This window comes from Tamandua tetradactyla, chromosome 1 (assembly GCF_023851605.1).
Source record: "Tamandua tetradactyla isolate mTamTet1 chromosome 1, mTamTet1.pri, whole genome shotgun sequence".
NCBI lineage: Eukaryota > Metazoa > Chordata > Mammalia > Pilosa > Myrmecophagidae > Tamandua > Tamandua tetradactyla.
In genome coordinates this window covers 218,593,754-218,615,275 of record NC_135327.1, presented here as the reverse complement: position 1 = coordinate 218,615,275, position 21,522 = coordinate 218,593,754, and the positions used below count along the sequence as shown (strand labels likewise).

General features: G+C 35.3%; 1 protein-coding gene across 23 annotated transcripts in view; it reads left to right on the top strand.

The window, feature by feature from the left end:
* Window positions 1-21,522, top strand: part of CCDC7 (coiled-coil domain containing 7) — a 394,574-nt gene that overhangs the window by 188,749 nt on the left and 184,303 nt on the right. For 20 of the 23 annotated variants that reach the window (XR_013172290.1, XR_013172291.1, XR_013172292.1 and 17 more), the window contains 4 exons: window positions 4,011-4,121; window positions 4,922-5,047; window positions 14,717-14,827; window positions 19,696-19,806. Coding sequence is in view for 2 of the 23 variants with exons in the window: in XM_077152126.1 (XP_077008241.1) it covers window positions 4,011-4,121; window positions 4,922-5,047; window positions 14,717-14,827; window positions 19,696-19,806 (459 nt within the window). In the remaining 21 variants the exon portion in view is untranslated. The remainder of the gene's footprint in view (window positions 1-4,010; window positions 4,122-4,921; window positions 5,048-14,716; window positions 14,828-19,695; window positions 19,807-21,522) is intronic. The other 3 variants (XR_013172261.1, XR_013172267.1, XR_013172281.1) reach the window with 3 other exon arrangements.

The following is a 21,522-nucleotide window of genomic DNA, read 5'->3' as shown; positions in this document are numbered from 1 at the left end:
TAATCCTAATCCATCTTGTGGAGGCAGAACTCTTATCGGATGGGACCTCTTGATTATATTTTTTCCATGGAGATGTGACCCACCCAACAGTCAGTGTATTTTTTATTAAATTATTTAAATGAAGATATGACCCTGCCCATTCAAGGTTGGTCTTACTTAGTTTACTGGAGTCCTTAAAATAACTCATGGGAGAGAAAATGCTCAGAGCTGACACAGTGAGCCTGACACCTAGACATTTGGAGATGCTTGGAGAGTCAACATAAAAAGCCACTGGCATCAGAAGCGGTAGGCAGTGTACACCAGGGGTAAAGACCAGAAGATGTCAGCCATGTGATTTACCAGCTGACAGAGAAACCCTGGATGTGATCAGCCTTTCTTGAGTGAGTGTATCCTCTTGTTGATGCCTTAATTTGGATATTTTTATGGCTTTAGAACTGTACACTTGTAACTTAATAAATTCCATTTGTAAAAGCCAATCCATTTTGGGTATATTACATTCTGGCAGCTTTAGTAAACTGAAACAGGTACCTACTTAAGACTGCCACCTCTGGTGCCAGACACATTCTGAACCTTTCAACATCTAGATCACACTTCATAGGTCTCTCATAGCCAGTTTTCAGACTCCTGAATGCAGCTTTCCATTTGTGGAAGTACCTTAAGTGGTATTATAAGTATTCCATGACCAGCACTGGACAGAAAATTTCACTCCCTGTCTTTTGTGATATCCATTGTTTTTTTGCACTACCTTGTGAGCTTCAGCTCTGACTCTATGGTCTTATATATTTAATTACTCACATGTAATTGGGATTTATAGCATTATATGTCTTCTAGTTATGATTTAGATTATGGATGTTATTATTTTCTGTCCTTGTTGATCTGTTTGGTTTTTAGGGAGTCTGTATGATGAAAATCATGTGTGTATAGCCATTATTATCTTGGTTGACATACCATAAGAACCTATATTAATTCTCAGTAGTAATTGGTTCTGTTTTTAAATATCTTCAATTGACTTCTGAACTAAAACAAATACATTTTACATATGTATTTATGTAAAAGTGAACAATAAAAAACAGAATAAATTCTTTTCCAAGGTTTATAATGTTGGGAAGCTGGGCATGTTGCCAGCTTATCCTTTTGTTTTAATTGGTCCCAGGACAAAAACTTTATATTTTCTCCTTATAAAAATTTTTAATTATTGAACTCAGTTGTTTAGCTTTTCATTTGAATTATCTTGAGACATCTTCACTTCAATACTGAATATTTATCTAAAGGCATATTAAAACTGTAGTTCAACAATAAATCTTCTCACATGGTTTTTAAATATATAGAATAGTAAATTGAAATGTGTGGAAAGAAGAAAATTGGATTAATAAACTCTCATCAGAATCAGGAGTAAAGATAATATATAGGGAAATTGTAAATTTTGATGTGAATTCATGCTATTTATTTAGAAAAAAAAGTAACCTTTCTGCTGTGTTATAAAATAATTAGCAGTGCTGTTGATACTCTGCCCATTCTCAGTACTCGTGTGGAACATTTTAATGTGTATCTTCAATTTTCCTGGATATTGCAAAATTATTCTGTCTTCTGGTGATAAACCCATGCAGTAATTTTCATTTCAAATATTTTATTTTTAATTCTAGAATTTTCATTTAATTAATTTTTATGTTTCTAGTTCTCTGTTGAGAATCACTATCAATTCACTCACTATGTCCATCTTTTCCTTTAATCCATGAACATTTTAATAATAATTGCTTTCAAAGTCCTTTTCAACTAGTTGCGATATCTGTGTCATATCTGGATCTACTTTTATTGAGTGTTTTCCTTGTTTGGGCTTACATTCTCTTACAGGCATGCCTAATTTTTAAAAATTCTATACTGCTTACTATGGAACAAATGTTTTATTTATGTGTGTGGCTTTTGTTTCCTCATTTCCAAGAATGTCTCTTTTTATTCTCAAGGGAAGTTAAGTTATTTGTGTCTCAGTTTTGTCTTATTGAAGTTTGTTTTTGCACTTTGTTACTCCATATCCAGACTAGTCCTTTATTTCGGCCTAAAGTAATTCTGTTTTGAATATGTAGAATTCAAAAATTTTAATTGTGTGGGTGTTCCCAGCTAAAATGTTCTGGGTGTTAACAAGGTTTCTCCACTCTGGATGACTGGGACACTTGTATCTCCCAGCACTATGAGATATATGTAGTCACAGCTCCTCAGTAACTTATTTTATGTTGTTTTGTGCTATCATTGTGTGGTTTAGTATTTGGCCAAGGACGTAAGGGACCTTATGCAGATTTCATGAACTCTATCTATTGTTCTCTCTGGTAACCTGGTCTGCAAATTCTGATTACATCAATAGAGCCCAAACTTGATCTCAATCTCTTTTCAGTGAGATTATTTTTCTTTATTTGAGCTGTACTTCCCTGTGCCATCAGGCAAGTATCTTCAAGAAGAAAACCAAAGTAAAAAAATGTAGTTTTCTTCTCCAGAATCACAATCTTATGCTGTTTTCATTGCCAAAAAACTTCTGCTTTCCATATTTTGTCTAGTTTTGTTGTTTATGGCTCATTAATTTATTATCACAGTTTGTACACTTAGCCATTGTAGATTGTTGTACATGTGGCATGGATATTAACTTACGATTAAAAAAAGAGGATCATAGTGGAAATCCAGATATATGTTTGTGTAATGAAAGAATTTAACACTTTCATGTCACAGGAAGGAAGGTTCTCATATTTTTCAACATTTTCAAGATACATAGGTTATGAAATGGACAAGGTAGGAAATAAAAACTTGCCGGTGGGTCAAGATTTAACCTCAAATATCCAACCTTAAATTATAAAACATGGAATTGTTCAATCTGACAGACACAATGTTAAGTAGATTTTGTCATTATTTTACAAAATTATATTTAAGATAATTCTTTAGTTCAAAGTATGTATCAGACTTTCCTTTTTATTATTTAGACTGGTTCAGATGTACAACTGCTATAGAAAGTTGGAACTAGAATTTAAAGTATTTTTATTTTTATTCACTTATTTATTTTATTATTATTTTTTTTTACATGGGCAGGCACTGGGAAACGAACCCAGGTCTCCGGCATGGCAGGCAAGAATTCTGCCACTGAGCCACTCTGTTGCCCACCCTAAAAGTATTTTTATTGCCTAGATGAAACCATAAATTAATTCTTAACCAGTACGTCACTCATAATAATTTTTCTCCTGATTCTCACATCAAATTTATTTCATCATTATAATTTGTTGATTGTGTTATGAGGTTTCAATCCTATAACATTAACATAATTTGAGGGAACATTGAGGGACTACTGATATTGAAAAATGTAAGTGAAAAGTATAATAAGTTTATGTAAAGAGGAAAAAATGTCTCATCCATTTTTAGGAATTTCAGTAGATGCATATATTTCTCAATTTATTGTTTATTCAAAGCACTTACTTTATAGGTGAGAAAAAGAATGAAGTAATCCATAGCAGGTTAATGTCCATATACAAAGTCTCAAAGTTAAAAGACCAAACAGTTTGAAAAACCTGGAATTGGTCGAAGTGAAAAACATGGTAGTAAGAAATATATAATATATATTATATATAATAGTAAGAAATATTTCTAAGTATTTTAAAATTGTATTCAGCAGACATTTCTTTCAGAAATTTATTAATATGCATCTACAATACTTTTACATTTAAATAATTTGTCAACTACCATAAATGACTAAGAACCCTTTGAAAATAGTAACAGATGTAGCTGTTATTCAAAATTCATACAGGGAAATTACTATTTGGTACAGACTAAGTTTACAATTTTTGTTTCTCATGTAAAAAGAAGAGACAAAAACAAAAACAACATCAAAACAATTAAAAAAAACTATACAGGTGTCATTAAAGCTCATAGTATACTATGTGTTTGTAAGAAGAAAAAGGACCACGTTGTTAAAACAAATAATGTCTCACTTAACAGAATGTTCCACTATTCAGTAATTTAAACTTCTGTTTTTGCAGGTCAGGAGATAGATGATGTTACTGATGAAAATCTTTTGTCTTTGGATAAACTACTAATTTCAAATGATCGACTTCAGATTAGGAATAGCTTTTCCAAATCTGATCACCTCAGTAAGTAGAAGGCACAAGATTAATATTCTCAAATTATTTTAAATATAATTTTAAGCAAAAAAGTTGCTCATTGTTTTAATGTATATTTATATTATATTTTAAAACATTGACATATGACTGACTATTCTGAAAAACTAAAAAGGAAACAGTTAGGATTCTATTTAGAATATTAAAAACTTTTTTGGCTTTTGATTGGAGCAAATAGAGGGTACAAAGTGTAAATCTTTCACACACTGTTTGTTGTCACCCAGAGCTTTGGAAACTTCCCAGCTGAAACTCCAGCTATTGTGAAGCAGAGACAGACCCACTGTGCTCTGTCTGAGTTCCTGACCCCAAAATTCTATGACTTAAATGACAGTTTCATTAAGCCAGTAAACTTTGGGGTATTTATTATACAATAGTAGATTAATAGAACACATTCAAAGCACAAAATGATACAATGTTATAATTAAAGGGGATCAGGATTCTAAAGAGATTGAAAAACATTGGACTCAGAACAGAAGAAACCGTGCAAGTGTCTGTGTACCAGGCAGGCTACAAAGTAAATGAGCCTGGTTACACCTTTGAAAACATTCTCACAGTATTCCTCTTTCACAATCTATAGTTCATTACTTTTGTGGCAGTGTATGTATACAACTTTAAGACAATTTTACAGATTGCTATTGCACACTGCGATCAGATTTTTAAAGAGGAAATATCACATTCATGGAATGATTAAAGATTTTTTCTTTAAAAAGGAAACATAGGGATTTTACTGTAGACATAATTCTCTAGTAGACTAACAGCATATATTTTTGCAGCTCAGGAAATGGATGACCGAACAGATGAAAAGTTGTTGAAGGGAGACCAAAATTTAGACCAAAAAGTTTTAGATGATTTTAGATTTAAAACAACCCGCCGTGGTGCCCTAAGGATCATAATCAATAGTAGGTATTTTATTAATAATGATTTGCATACCTTAAGTCTTTAAAGTATACAATTCAGTGGGTTATGGTATAGTTTAAGCATATTCACATCGTGATGCAACCATCACAGTTCTCTAATTTTAGAACATTTTCATTACCCCAAAAGAAACAGCATACCCATTAGCAGTCATTCCTCATTCCTCCTTCCCTCTAACCATGGCAACTACTAATCTACTTTGTCCCTTTACTAATTTGCCTATTCTGGACATTTTGTATGTATGGAACCATACGATATGTAGCTTTTTGTGTCTGGCTTCTTTCACTTAGCATGCTGTTTTCAAGGTTCATCTACGTTGTATGAGTATCAGTGCTTCATTCCTTTCTATGGCTGAATAATGTGCCATGAATATGTCACATTTTGTGTATCTGTTCACCTACTAATAGACATTGGGTTGTTTACACTTTTTGTTTATTATGAATAATGCTGTTATAAACATTTGTGGGAAAGGTTTCATTTAGAAATGTCTTTTCTCTTCTCTTGGATACATGTCTAGGGCTAGAATTATTGGGTAATATAATAATATTTTGAGAACGTGCCAACCTGATTAATGAAGTGGCTGTACCATTTTATACCAGCAATATATCAGGGATCCAGTTTTCCACATTCTTGCATTCAGTTTTTACTGTCTTTTTAATTATAGACATCCTGTTGGATGTGAATGATACTTCAGCATGGTTTTGAGTTGCATTTCCCTAATAACTAATTATATTGAACATCTTTTCATTTGCCCATTGACCAATGGTGTATTTTGGAAAAATGTCAATTCATATCCTTTGTCCATTTTTAATTGGGTTATTTATCTTTATGTTTCTGAGTTGTAAGATTTCTGTATATATTCTGGATATAAATCCCTTACCAGGAATTTGCAAATACACATTTTTTTGCCATTCGGTAGGTTGTCTTTTCACTTTTTTGATAGTATTCTTTGAAGCACAAAAGTTTTCAATTTTCGTGAAGTCCAATTTATATTTTCTTTTGTCACTTGTGGTTTTAGCATCATATCTAAGAAACGATTGTCTAATTCAAGTTCACAAAAATTCACTCCTGCATTTTTTATGAGTTTTATAGTTTTAGCTCTTATATTTATGTCTGTGATGTATTTGAGTTTTATATATATATGTAGGTGTCCAACTTCATTCTTTTTGTCTATGGATATTAACTTGTCTGGCACCATTTGTTGAAAAGTTTGGTCTTTCCCCATTGATTTTCTTGGCACCCTTGTAGAAAATCAATTGACCACTAATATAAGGATTTATTTCTGAACTCTCAATTTATCCCATTGATATATATGCCTATCATAATGCCAGTACTATAATGTCTTGATTTATTTCATACTAAGTTTTGAAATTGGGAATAGAAGTTCTCCAATTTTTTCTGTTTGGGCTATTCTTGGTCCCTTGAATTTCCATATGAATTTTAATATAACCATGTCAATTTCTGCAAAAAGCTACCTGAGATTTTCTAGGGATTGAATTGAATCTATAGATTAATTTAGGGAATATTGTCATCTTAAGAATACTAAGTCTAACAATCTGTGACCATGGATTCTTTCCATTTAAATTAGATTCGTTTAATTACTTTGAATTATGTTTTACAGTTCTCAGTGTACATGTTTTCTACTTATTCTGTTAAATTCATTCCTAAATACTTTATTCATTTTGATACTATTGCTAATGGATTTTTCCCTTGATTTTGTTTTCAAGTTGTTCATTCCTAGTGTATAGAAACACAGTTGATTTTTGTATATTGATCTTATAACCCACAACCTTGATGAATTCATTTATTAGTTATAATAGGTTGTTTTGGGTTCCTTAATATTTTCTTTATAAAATCTCATGTCATCTGCAAATTTATTTTTTCCTTTGCAGTCTGATTACATTTCATTTCTTCTTTTTGCCTAATTTCCTTAGCTAGGTACTCCATTAAATGTTAAACAGAAATGATGAGAGCTGACACCCTTGTCTTGTTCCTTATCTTATGGGGGAAAATATTCAGTCTTTCAACACTAAGTGTGATTTTAGTGTGTATTTTATCTAGATGGCTTCTATCTGGTTGAGAAGTTCCCCTTATATTGGTAAGTTTTTGAGGCTTTTTTCATGAAAAAGTTTGGATTTTGCTTTTTTAGCGTCTGAGATGATCATGATTTTTTTGTCCTTTAATCTACTGATATGGACAATAAATTGAATTTTGGATACTAAACCGAACTTGCATTTCTGGGATTGTTAATTTTCTCTATTGTTTTTCTATTCTCTATTTATTTCTACTCTAGTCTGTATCATTTGCTTCATTCTGCTTGCTTTGGGTTTTGTTTGCTCTTCTTTTTCTAGTTTCTTAAGGTAGAAGGTTAGTTTTTTGTTTGGAATATCCCTTTCTCTATTTTTCCTTTAAGCATTTCTTTAGCTGCAGCCCATATACATTTAGGTATGGTGTGTTTTGTTTTAAGTCATCTCAAAGTATTTTCTAATCCTCTTATGAGTTCTTCTGTGACTTATTGGTCATTTAGGAGTGGGTTATGTGTTTCCACTTATTGGTAAATTTCCCAAATTTCCTTCTTTCTTGATTTCTAATGTTATTCCATGGTAGTTAGAACCAATTTTGAATGATTTTAATCATATTAAATTTATTGAGGCTTGATTTATGGCCTAACATATTGTTTATCCTGGAGAATGTTACATTTGAGAAGGAAGTGTATTCTGTAGTTGTTGGGTAGAGTGTTTAATAGATGTCTGTTAAAGTATAATGTTAGTTTATAATATTGTTAAACTCTTCCAATTCCTTCTTGATATCTGCTTGGTTGTTCTATCCATTATTTAAAGTGGGGATTGAGGACTCTGACTGTTATTGTTGAATTGTTTTTCCTCCCTGAAATTCTGTTAGTTTTTACTATGTGTCTTTAAGGGCTCTGCTTTTAGGTGTATGTATGTTTACAATTGTTTTATCTTCCTGGTGGATTTTGTCATTATGGAATGTCTTTCTTTGTCTCTAGGAACAAATTGTTTCTTAGTCTATTTGACAGTAGTATAGCCACTCCAGCCTCTTTTGTACACTGTTTGTATATGTGTTAGTCAGGGTTCTCTAGAGAAACAGAACCAACAGGAGAGATCTGTAACTATGAGATTTATAATAGTGCCTCACACAACTGTGGGAGTGGAGGAGTCCAAAATCTGTAGGTCAGGCTGTGAGGCTGGCGGCTTGGATGAAGGTTCTGGATGAACTCCACAGGAGAGGCTTGTGGCTGAGAAAAGCAGTGAAAAAAATCTCTCTTCTTCCTTAAAAGCCTTCAAATGATTGGATTATCTCATTGTAGAAGACATGCCTTCGTTGATCACAGATGTAATCAGCCACAGATGCAAGCAACTGACTGATGTTTTAGCACACCAGCCTTCGTGTTTATCAGCCAGCCACGAAATATCTGTGCAGCAACAATCAGACCAGTACTTGCCTGGGCAGACAACTGAGCATAATCACTTTGTCAAGTTAACACCAGAACTTAACCATCAAAACATAGTACACCTTTTTCCATCTTTTTGCTTTCAGTCATGTGTTCTGAATCTTGTATGCATCTTGTAGATAGCCTAAGCTTGGATCATTTTCTTTATCCCTCCTGACAATCTCTTCCTTTCTGTGAAGGTATTTAGACCTTGGTTTTTAATGTAATTTTTGATGACATAGTATTTATGCCCACATTTTATTACTATCTTCTGTATATCTCATGCCTTTTTTGTTCCTATATACCTCGATTATTGCCTTGTCTTGTGTTCAATAAATATTTTATAGTATGCCATTTCAATTCCCTTGTTGTATCCTTTAAAAATAAATATTAGGGAATGCAAGGGTAGTTTAGTGGTAGAATTCTTGTTTGCCATGCAGGAGACCCGGGTTTGATTCCCAGCCCATGCACTTCCCCAAAACAAACAAACAAAAAAACAAACAACAAAAATTCAACAAATGGTGCTGCAATAACAGGATATGCATATGTAAAAAGAATGAACTGTGACTCCCGCCATATGCATACAAATAAATAAATAAATAAATAATATTTACTTATTTAATTTTCCTTTATGCCTTTTAGATTTCATGATAAGCTTAGGCAGTTAAGTGCTTGGTGGTTTCACAGTCATAACAGCGGTAGGTCTTATTTATTTTGTTTCTCGTTTCTTATCAAGCTTCCCTAACAGGGTGAAGGAAGATGACTTAGAGGAAATGTTCTTTCTCTTTGAGGAGAGTTCTTCAAATTTCCATAAACACGTCTACTTACATTTCATTTTCTGCATTAGATTTAGTCATATAGCTGTAAATGGCTGTAAAAGGAGGCTTGGGAATGTCATATTTTAGGAGGGCTGTAATGTACTCCAAATTTGGCAAATTTGGTGTCTGATAGAATAGTTTGATCCTCATTATGCCTAGTTTCAAATTTTTTTTGAGTATTATGCATTTATTCTCCTAAATGAACTTTTAAATTATCTTACTGTATCAAAAACCATTGTTTTTTTTTTTTTTTTTTTTTTTTGCATGGGCAAGCACCGGAAATCAAACCCAGGTCTCTGGCATGGCAGGCATGAACTCTGCCTGCTGAACCACCATGGCCCGCCCAGCCATTGGCTTTTAACTACTTTTATTGAATTTGCTGTTTCAGTTGTAGAGTTTTTTCTTCCATTCTTGGTCTTGTAATCTCTTAGTTTATTCCTAATTGTTAGTTTTTTTAAAAGAACTATTGTGATTGGAAGGTAGACTTTTTAATTACATTTTATACATGTATATTGCATGTCTGCAGAATTATTGACATTTTAATATTTGCCTTTTTTTGGTTGACTCTCTTTTATCCATTCTTATAACTAATGATTTTGAAAATTTTAGATGGAAAATCATATCAATCATGAATTATTATAGTCCCTTTCCATTTTTTCCCTTCTTTCTTTCTATTTTTTTTTTTTTTTTGTATGTTGTATGGCGGGGTCGCATTTCATTCTTTTTCCATGTGAGTATTCCGTCTTTGCAGTACCATTTGTTGAATTTTGTTTGTTTGGTTTTGTTGGTCCTTCATGTCTTTTTATTGTCTTTTTGCATGAATTAAGATCTCTGAATAATGTTCAATAATTGCAGTTATGAGCGCACCATTTATTTGCTCCTGATTTTAGTGGAATACATCTAATGTTTCATATTAAGCATAATACTTTCTGTAGGTTTCCAAGTTTCCTGTTATTCCCTACTCATTAAGATTTTTAATAGTCAAATTCCCTTTAAGAATCAATTGCGATTTTTATATGCTTTTTTTTCTCTTTAATCAATTCATGCAGTGAAGGTCTTAAGTTTCTGGACTAAGTCCTATTGGGTCATGGTGTGTTTGTTTAATATACTACCACATTTTATTTCATATTTTTACATTTATATTTATGTAGTAGTTATTGTTGCCATTCTTCAAATATTTATGTCTTTTCTCCTTGAGATACAGAGTTGAACTTTTCTGCCTCCTTAGAGTAGACGTAGCCATGTTTTTTTTTTTTTATATTGTATTTGTATTTTTATCTTTTTTCTCAGGCCAAAGCCCAATTTTATTTACACTCATCCCAAAGCACATGATTTGGGGCTAAAGGAAAGGTCTCAGGAGAGAGAAGGTGTCCACAGAGGGTAGTGCCAGGGGTTCAGGGGAAGAGCCATGTGTTTTGCTTAGGCTAATGAAATGTGAATAGTTAGGTGTGGAAATGTTGAGAGCCAATATATTCTTTTCCTCATTCTTTCTTTTCCTCTGCTGCTATGACCAGGAATGTTCTGAATAGTAGAGTTTCTGTCATCCCTGGTTCCAGAGTGAGGAATCTGCATCGCTAAATGAACCTGGATCTCTAAATGAACATGTAATGAGGGCAGAAAACAAATCTTCGAGAGATTTTGTGGCTTTTTTTTTTTAGTGTCTGCATAATCTACTCTGTTCCAATTAATACAAATAATAAATGAAACTGGACTTTATTCTTTTTCTCTTCTATTTTTTAGTTTTGTTATCAGGATCTTGTTAGCTTTGTAAAATGAAATAAAGAAAATGCATCTTTTTCTCAACTTTTTAAGATAACACAGAAATTCTCTAATTCTTTATGGTTTCATATAAATTTCCCTAAAATTAGTTGACCTTATTATATTTTTAATGGTAGAGTTTCAATGTTTCCCCCTAAGGATATTAGTCTTCAAGTTTTCTACATTTTGTTGAGTTGAATTTGATAATTTATATATACATGTCCCATCTACTTTATTTAGAGTTTTTAATCATTTATTTGTTCTACAAAGATATATATTATATTATAATTTTAAAATATCATCTGTTATATATCATTATATTCCTGTTATATTTCTTTTATTCATTGGAGGAAGTATCAAGTAGTAATTAAGAGCTCAGGCTTTGGCTAAAGTGCCTGGGTATGAATTCAAACTCACCCTATTACTAATCATATGACATTGGTTAAATTAATTACCTTCTCTGTACCTCAGTTTCCTCATATTCAATGAGAAAATGATATTATGTACTTCATAGGATTATTTTCAGGAGTAAGGCAGGTAGCACAACTTGAGAACTTAAACAAGTGGCCCTAGAAAAGTGGTATCTCAAATTCCATATTGAAATAAATGCAATGCCATCTCCTTTTTAAAATTAAGCTTCATAAAGCTTAAAGAAAGCAGATACTGAAAACCATACAAAAATCAATGTGAAACAATGAAGTATTTAGTAGGCACTCTTGTAAGTTTCACCCAGATCAATAAATAGATTCCTTAATAGCTGGTTTGACAAAATGTTCAAGGCTAATCTTGTACATTTCCTGTCCCTTACCTGAAATCAGCCAATTTTTCTTAGAAGCCTTGCTGCTTTTAATGGGAAATGTTATTAGAAACCAAAATCTGAAAGTTAATTGTATCCATTAGTATTGGGGTGTCTTTGATTCTAAACTCTTTTCAGCAGACAGAACTAAGAATGCAATATGCCAAAAATGGAACAGCCTTTATAAAGGGAATTTATTATGTTGCAAGTTTACAGTTCTAAGGCCATAAATCGTTCTAAGGTATCTGGAGAATACCTTGGCTCAAAGACGGAGGATCTGGGAAGGCATGTGACTGGTATCTGCTGATTCTTGTTCCCAATTCCATTGCTTCCAGCTTCTGATGCCACTGATTTCTTCCCTAAGCATCTGTGGGCCTTCACTTAGCTACTTTGGAATACAGCTCTGGTTTCTGGCTTGCCTAGCATCTCATGAGAAGGCACATGGCGATGTCTGTGGTGCCCTGCATCTCTAAACGTCTGGGTCTCATGTTGGCTCTATCACTTCTGCTCTCCAAGCATCTGCATCAGCTCTGAACTCTTTCCAAAATGTTTCCTACTTTAAAGGACTCCAGTAAACTAACCAAGACCCACTATGAATGGGTGGAGTCATATCTCCATCTAATCAAAAGGACTTACCACAATTGGGTGTGCCACATTTCCATGGAGGTAATCTGATCAAAATATTCTGCCCTACAATATTGAGTCAAGATTAAAAGAAATGGCTGCCCCCACAATACTGGATCAGAATTAAAACTTGGCTTTTCTGGGGTACATATTTGTTTCAAACCAGCATACCCACTCTTATCTTTGTTGATCAAATCTTATATTTTGAATGTGTAGATAATTAAACTACTTCTAAATGTAAAAATAAATACTGAAAGCTATATACTTAGAGAACTATCATTCTTTCCTGTATCCCTTCCCTCTTGTTTCCCCTAGGCCTCCCTGTTTCCCCTTAAGTAACCAATTACATTGTTTTCTGGTTTACCTTTCCTCTATTTCGTGCTTTTTCTCTATTTCATTTTGTAAAGGTTAATATCTGTTTCTTTTTCCATTTTTTTCTTGTTCCCCCTTACTGAAAATGTAGCATACTAGATATTTACTTTTTTCAGTTTTATCTTCTCACTTAACAATATCCCTTGGAAATCCTTCCATTTTAGTTTGAGGGACATATTTCATACCTTTCACAGATGTATGTGCAGCTATTTGTACCACATTATAAGACGCAGTTGGTACTATACCATAGTTAATAATATATACCTTAGTTTATTAAACCAAACTCCCATGCTCAAATATTTAGGTGGTTTTGAATACTTTGCTGTTATAAATAATGCTTTAAGGAATAACATTTTGTATGTTTGGACTGGGGATATGTAATAACCTAAATTACCAAAGAAACTAGAGACAAATATAATGTAAAATATATTGAATGCCTAAGAATAGTTATTAAATAATGAGAGCTCTTCAACATATATCCATTAAAGTTGTTTTAAAGCTTGTCATGTCATATCTAGTATTATGGTAATTAAATAAAATGATATAAAAATGAGATCAAATGCTGCAGTATATTTGTTATAAATTTTAAATGTAGGTGTTTCACAACAGATCTGTTTTTTATAGTTATCTAAATGCATTTCTTTTGTAACTCTTGATGAAGTATCAGCTGAAAATCTTATGCTTAAGAATCAAGCTTCACCATTATGCACCCAAGTGCAAGAAAAGAAACAAAGAATTTACAATGTTGAAAAAAGACTCAATAGTAAATATAAGGTTACAGATATCTTTATTTAATTAATTAATTAATTTTATATGGGCAGGCACCTGGAATCGAACCTGGTCTCCGCAGGTTCACCACATGGCAAGTGAGAATTCTGCCACTGAGCCACTGTGGCCTGCCCCAGATATCTTTATTTTAAATTAGATTAATCAGATGGTCTTTTTTCCTTTGGTTCATGAATATGTACATGAGCATATATTTATAAAAATTTTATACTTTGACCTATAATATGAATACCCAAAGATAACCAGAGAATAAAAACTAAAGCATTGATACCTTTTAGCTGGATTTTCTGTTCATGAGATTATTCTCTGGACAAGAAATATGTCCACCAAGGCCTAATTAAAAACCGATAATTGTATCTTAAGGGTGTGTATCATGTACCTTTCAGTCAACTCTAAGATCTTATGGGATCCGAAGCTCAATAAGTACTCCTGAACTGAAAAGTTCCCTTCAGGTGGAGGGAGAAGGGCTAGAATTGGTAAAATACTGAAGATGGAGTGAGAGTGGAGAGAACACTTTACAGCTCTCTGAGAAGGGGTCCTGGCAGAGGCACCTGAACAGTGTCCCAGCTGTAGTTCCACATCCCATAGCGAGGTTAGCAATTGGAGGTGCATGGGCTAAGAATGCACCTGGACTACTATATTCTTGAGTCCCTCGAGAGACTACAATGCTCTATGTACCAAGTTTGGTGTGTGGAGGGGCAGCATTCCCCCATGAGGTCTCACAGGTAAAGGCTTTGTAACTGCCTTTTTTCCAGCCTGAAAGATCACCTGTAGAAATTTGTCCTAGAGCTGTACTCCTCCATATACACATATATACATAAATGTGTGTATACGTATATATACGCATATAGATATAGATATATGCAAACTCGTATATGCATATAGCTTATCCATGCACACATATACCTACGTGCCTATTACATATGCACATATACATGTATACACACATTCATAGACATTATACACTTGTTTTAACTTTAAATCTAGAGATTTCTCAATAGATATATTTTTCTATTTAGTGGACTAAATGCATATCTTTATTTAGCCTCTGATGAAGTAATAAGTGGAAACCTTATGTTTAAGGATCAAGATTCAGTGTCAGGAACTCAAAAACAATTAAAAAAACAAAGAACAACCACTGGGAAAAGACTCAAGAGTAAGTAAAATAATTGTGCATACCTTATAATTATGTTAAAGTAAATTCTTTAGATCCTTTTCCTTGATTCATGAAAATGTACTTAAGCATGTATTTCTTTTAGAAATGTTACACTTTGAACTATAGTGTGAATAACCTAAGACAATTAGAGAACAAAGGAAAAGCAATTATTCATTTTAGTTGGGATTTTTGTTTGTTAAAATATTTAATTGCATGGATCATGTACTCATTATCCACCAGTACTCTGTGACATGCTGATAAATGTGTGTTAAAGAATTATGCTGGTAGTTTATGAATCCAAAAGCTCAATGGATGCCTCTTAGCTGTGATGCTGTCCTTTCACCATAGGCGAGAGGTTGCTAAGACCTGTAACTCAGATGGAAAATGTGGTTCAGTGAAACCCATGGGAAGGGTGAGCTTGGCGGCCAGCCCATTGGAGGACTTCCACAGCATTTTGTTTTTCAGGGCCCCACTCAAAATCAGTGTCTTTTCTGGTAACCTGACAGATGGATGTCATCAAGATCCCTAACTGAGGAATGTGAGCTTGCCAGTGGGAGAATGGTTCTACCAGTTGCTGGCCCTCCTTTTTATTTGTTAAGACAGAGAGAACCAAAAGCTTGGCAGTGATCTCTTCTGGAAAGAGATGTTGGGAACCTTCTCAGACTGTGCCTAGCAATTTCACTTGGATCCTAGGTTTTTGAGCCTTGTCTGTATTGATGGCCCAGGTGTGTTGTCACATGTGGGTCAACAGGACATCTGGCTTTTGTTGGGTGGTGTTGTTAACACCACCTTCCAGAAGGTCTTCCAGAAGGATGTCACCAATATGGTAGAAAGTTAGTGCTCCCTCTAGCAACTGGATTTTCTCCAGGTCACAGCTATTCAACTGTGGCAGATACTGAGGAAATTTAGATAGCCTTGTGGCAGGACAGTTAAGATATGTTGTAACCCTTTCCACATAAAGGCAAACTGATCCTGATCATTTGGGAAGGAAGGGATGCATACCAAGTTCTCTCAACTGGGAAATAGCCTCTATAACAGTCACAATATCATAAACTGCTGGTGCCAAGGGAGGCACTTTGAGTGGGTCCCTCATAAATGATGGTGCATCTCCTGACACTTGAGGCCTTGCAGATAGGCTAGACAGGCCAATTGAATGGAGAAACAACCTCAGGGAGCAGTTTGGATTCCTTAAGCTTAGACATGAGGGTAGTTATTTATTTATTTTTTTCCATAAGCTGTCAATATTATTTTGGGGAGACATTGGTGCCAGGTGTTAGCTGTCAGATCATTTCACCTTTTCCATATGCCCCACTAAAATGGCTTTCCTGTCCAGACTTGGGGACAAAAGTGAGCAGATATACATACAGATAATGCTTATTCACCAATTATAATTCACTAGTTGGAGCCATAACAATGTAGGTTTGTAAGGGCCCTCATTTGCTCAACCAAAGTTGATCTTGGGTAAGGGTTGCCATAGTGGTGGCCTTGGGCCCAAAACAAGTGAGCATTATCTGTTTCCCTCTCATCCTAGTGCCAGGAGTTGAGGGGATCACAGTCATTTGTGTCCTGGTGTCTTTGCTACCTCTCCATTTAATTCTGGAACAGAGGGATCTTGGCCAAACCTTCAGTTTTGTTTATATTTAAAAGGCAAGATGTCTGGCTTAAAGTTGGCAAGTCTCTCCATTTCACCTCCTGATTTAGTTGGAGAGGTGGAAAGAGGTGTACATATTTTAACTATGGGGACCGTCAGTGTTTAGAACCTTGCAGGCCACTTGTCAGGCCCCACATTTTCTGTTCCCTGGCCATGAGTTCCTTTTTGGGGGGCCCATTCACCTCCTCCATTGAGACCCCTTTATTGAATTATCAGACTCAGAAATCTCCTTGGACAGGTCCTTGGCCAGATTGTCCAGGTTCAGGTTTTTATGTCACTCTCTATTGTAGTCCATAATTGCTGTCTTGGCAGCAGTTGCTTTTTCCATGCCCAGGAATTTGTTCATTAAAATCTAGGTTGTATTATAGACTGATTGACCAAATCTTATGAAGAAGTTTAATTATGCTTGATTCCCAGTGGGGACCCATAGGAATGAACCTAGAATTCTGAGTCTAGTTAATAATCTTATCACCTCTTCTTACTCCCTCTTTGTAGACTCTCCAGCATGAGCCATTAGCATGACTCACAGGGCTGCTGTGGCCTCTGCAAGCATGGTCCAAACACGTTTTTAAGTGGTGGACAACACATTATGGGTGAACCAAGTCTGTTGGCACCCAAACAGTACCCAACTGAGGAAGGAGAGTTTGGGGTGTTCTTGTTCCTGTCATCCTCCTATCTTCCTCTCTCCTCAGGCTGAGTGGCCCCTGTCAGGACACTTTCAGGTGGGAGTCTGTGGCATGCTCCCAACAGGTGTCACAATTCATTATGGGGTCATTTATTCTTTCTCTCAGTTCTCTTCAGATTACTTGGTAAAGCCATCTCAAAGGGCTCTACATTTTTTTTTTCATTAAAGGCACAGGTCTCAAAAGCTTGCTGCATTCCAGCCTGTGCTATGTCCCAGGGAACAGCATAGAGCTACACATAGATATTGGATGCAACTTAACTTTCAGGTTTTCTGACAACTTTTGGCTCCCTAACTAGAGAATGATAAGCAGTAGGGACAAATTGCTTCTCTAGCTTTTTAAAGAATCTCTCTGATTGAACTCTAATTTGACCCCTGGGCAAGCTCAGCTACCAAATAGGGGTTATATGAGAAGTATTTCTGAACCCATTGGCATGGCTGTCAAAGTGTTAGAGCCCCCACAGAGTGCTCCATTAGCATGAGCACTTCTCCAAATGCCCTGGGGTATCTTCATGCTTTTTGCTCTTCCAGAAAGGCATTGTGCTTGATTGACCATCTTGTCAGAGAGAGAGAGAAAGAGAGAGAGCCTTCCTAGGGTCAAGTTGGTCAATTAAGACAATGAACCAAATTGAAAATAACAATCTTCACTCATTAACTGTGATAGGGTATGTAAGAGGCTAAATGAAAAAGGTCACCAGTTTCAAAAATTCCCATTTTTTCCCCAAGAAAGGGCACAGGGCAAGGGTCAAAGGACCGAGGGAAACATGAATGAAAGACTTCTGCCTCTTTAGGGACCCAGGGACCTGGTGGAGGGAGAGAGAGGACGACTAGAAGGGGGAAAATAATGAATATGAAGTCAATATGGAGAAAGGTATTTTCAGGTCACCTGAGAAGTTCCTTGCAGAGACTCTAGAACACTCTCAGCTGAGACCCTTTCCTCCCATAAGGCAACCTAAGAATGGAGGTACCTGGGTTGGGAATGCTCCCTTTCATAAGAAAACTGTTGTGGGGCCTGAGAGAGTGATTGGGTAAGTCTTCCCTCCACTCAGAGACTGCTGTGCAATGGGGTGCACCAAGTCTGGTGTAGGGAGGGCAGGTTCCCTCGTGAGTTTGCCAAGCAAAGCCTTTGCAATTCCCATGTTGGGCCTGAAAGATCACACAGGGGATTTTGCCCTGAAGCCAGACTTCTCAGTATATACACATGTGAACACATGCATAAATGCATGCACATATATGTACACGTAGACATACACATAATACATACAGACGTATGCATAAATATGTGCACACTTATTCATACATACATACCTATTCATACATATACACACAGAATATATTGTATATATTGTATGTACAAGGGCATAGACATAGTTTAGAAATCATGAGTTCTCACAGTCCATCCCATCAAGGCTTGTTACAACCTTCCTCTACTTAATTTGTGTATTTCCTTTCTTCCGCAGTGGGACTCCTGATCCATTTACTTATTAGCTCAATCCTGTCTGATTTGTTTCAGAATTGCTTAGCTCATAATGTTACAAAACAAATCTACTAAAAAGACTTTATGGTTTGTTTGCATTTTTCCACTGCCCCCCACCCCCACTCCATTAATATTGAGGGTATATCTCAATTATTTTTATCATAAGTTACTTACATCTTAGTTTCTTTTAGGAGGGAAGTTCTTTAGTATACCTTCAGTTTTAGTTTCCCTTTTAATTAAAACCGATGTTTGGAATATGTGAAACATTATTCTATTTCAAAAAGTAAAAAAAAAAAAAAAAAAAAGCCAAAGGTATACATAAAGAATTGTTCCTTCCTGTACACCTTCCCTTTGCATTCTCACCTCTGTTGTAGGTAACCAGATTCTTTGTTTGCTGGTTTCTTTTTACTGATTTACATTTTGTAAAATTAAGTATTTCTCTATTTCTTGCTCTCTATTTTTTATCCTTTCTCCTACTTTTAAATACAAAAGGTAGTATACTTGATAACCTCGACTTATTTTTCCCATTTTCTTTCATTGAACATTATCCTTGTAAATGCCTACATGTCTGTTTAGAGATCTTTTTCATTCTTTTTACAGTTGCATATACAACATACATACCATAGATGATACTATACCATAATTTTAAATGTATTCCTTAGTTTATTCACACAATTTCAAATGCTTAAACATTTAGGTAATTTTGAATATTTTGCAAAGACAAATAATGCTGTAATGAGAAACCATGTACATAAAAGCATTTTCATTGTTTGGTTTAGAAATGTATATTATCATAAAGTATAAAAAAGTTGAGAAAACTAGAGACCAATATAAACTATATTTCATGCCTAGCAATCTTTATGAAATAGAGACAGCTTTAATACACATCCACTAAAACTCTTCTCCCAATATCTGATGTTATCATGATGGTAACTTCTTTATAACTTCATAAAAATGAAAGAAAATTCTGTTGAACACTTGCCACAAATTTGAAATCTAGAGATTTCGCAAAAGATCTGTTTTTGTATTTAGTGGACTAAGTGCATCTGTTTATGTAGCTCATGATGAAGAAGCAGATGAAAATCTCATGCTTGAGAACCAAGATTCAGTGTCCAAAATCCAAATGCAAACAAAAAAAACAAAAACATCCAGAGCAGAAAGACTCAAAAGTAAGTATAATAATTATATATTTCTTTAAATTAATTGTTTGTTTGTTTTTGCCTGGGCAGGCACCAGGAATCACCTGGCATGGTAGGCGGGAACTCTGCCTGCTGAGCCACTGTGGCCCACCCTAATAAACTCATCAGAAGTTATTTTTCTTTGGTTCCAGAATGTGTACTTGAGCGTATATTTTACAGCCATTTTATACTCTGAACTATAGTGTGAATACCCAGAGGTAACCAGAGAATAATAGTTAAAGCATTGCTACCTTTTAATTGGCATTTCTTTTTATAAAACCTGTAAAAATGGTTGATCTGTAGGCACGCTAGACCTTGTACATAGGCAAAATGGGTCTATTGAAGGGAAAAGAGTCTCAAGGTGAACTTTAGGTTCCTTCAGGTCAGCCATGAATAAAGTTATTTCTTTCCTCTCTCAGCATGTTGTTAATGGTTTTAGAGACAACTGTGCTAGGCTTTGGTTGTCTGATAGGTTCATGGTCTTCCACATAAAGAACCTAACTGCAGTAATTCTGTCCCAGCTTGTTCATGAAGATGAGCTGGAGTTCAAATAGATGACACATCAGTACTAATAATATACGTTATAGAGGCGGTCATAATAATGGATATGTTTTCATAGTATCATGGGACATACTCACAGTCACACCTTGGAAAGAATATTGGCCTCAGACCCCAAACCAGAGACCATTTCCTCCTCATGCTGGTGTTAGGGTTTGCGGAGATCACAGTCACCTGTGAAGGTCAAGGTATGCAATTCTTCCCCACCTCACACTGAACTGTGCCCAAGGCATATGACCTCTTGTACCCCCTTGTTATAGAGGGCCCTCAGCCTAACTGTGGTAGTTAAATTCAGGTGTCAACTTTACCAAGTGACAAGTTGCCTAGTTCTATTGCTGTGGACATCAGCCAATGGCATGTGAATCTCATCTGTTGCTGATTACATCTGCAGTTGGCTAGGAGGAGTGCTTGCTGCAATGAATGATGTTTGATTTAATTGGCTGGTGCTTAAATGAGAGAGCTCAACATAGCACAGCCCAAGCAGCTCAGCATACCTCATCTCAGCACTCACAGTTCAGCACAGGCCTTTGGAGATGCAGAAGGGAATCACCCCAGGGAAGGTTGTTGGAACCCAGAGGCCTGGAAAGAAGGTCAGCAGAGATCACCGTGTGCCTTCCTGTAAGAAAGAACCTCAGTTGAAAGTTAGGTGCCTTTCCTCTGAAGAACTATACACTTTTAACTAAATAAATCCCCTTTTATTAAAAGCCAATCCATCTCTGGTGTGTTGCATTCTGGCAACTAGTAAACTAGAACACTAACCATTAGTCTTGTTTAGTTTTAAAAGCTGTGACATTGGGCTAATTGTTGGTGGTGTTCTCTCATTCATGTCCAATTGCCATGGGATGAGTGGTGGTAACAACAGTTGTATTAATTGTAGAGGCCATCATCATGCAAACCCGTTCGGTCACCTGTCATGCCCCAAGGATCTGGAAACTGGCCTTGAATTTTTTTGTTGGGGAGCTCATCATCCTCTTCCTTTGGGACCCTGTATTGAGTAACCAGACCTAGAGATACTTTGGGTAGACCACTGCTCAGTCCAAAGGTGTACATGCAAATACTATTTTTATGACTCTCAAGTAGTGATCATACTATCTTGGCTTTTTTTGTGTGTGTGTGCTTGGAATTTGTCAGTAGATCATCCTGATCTTA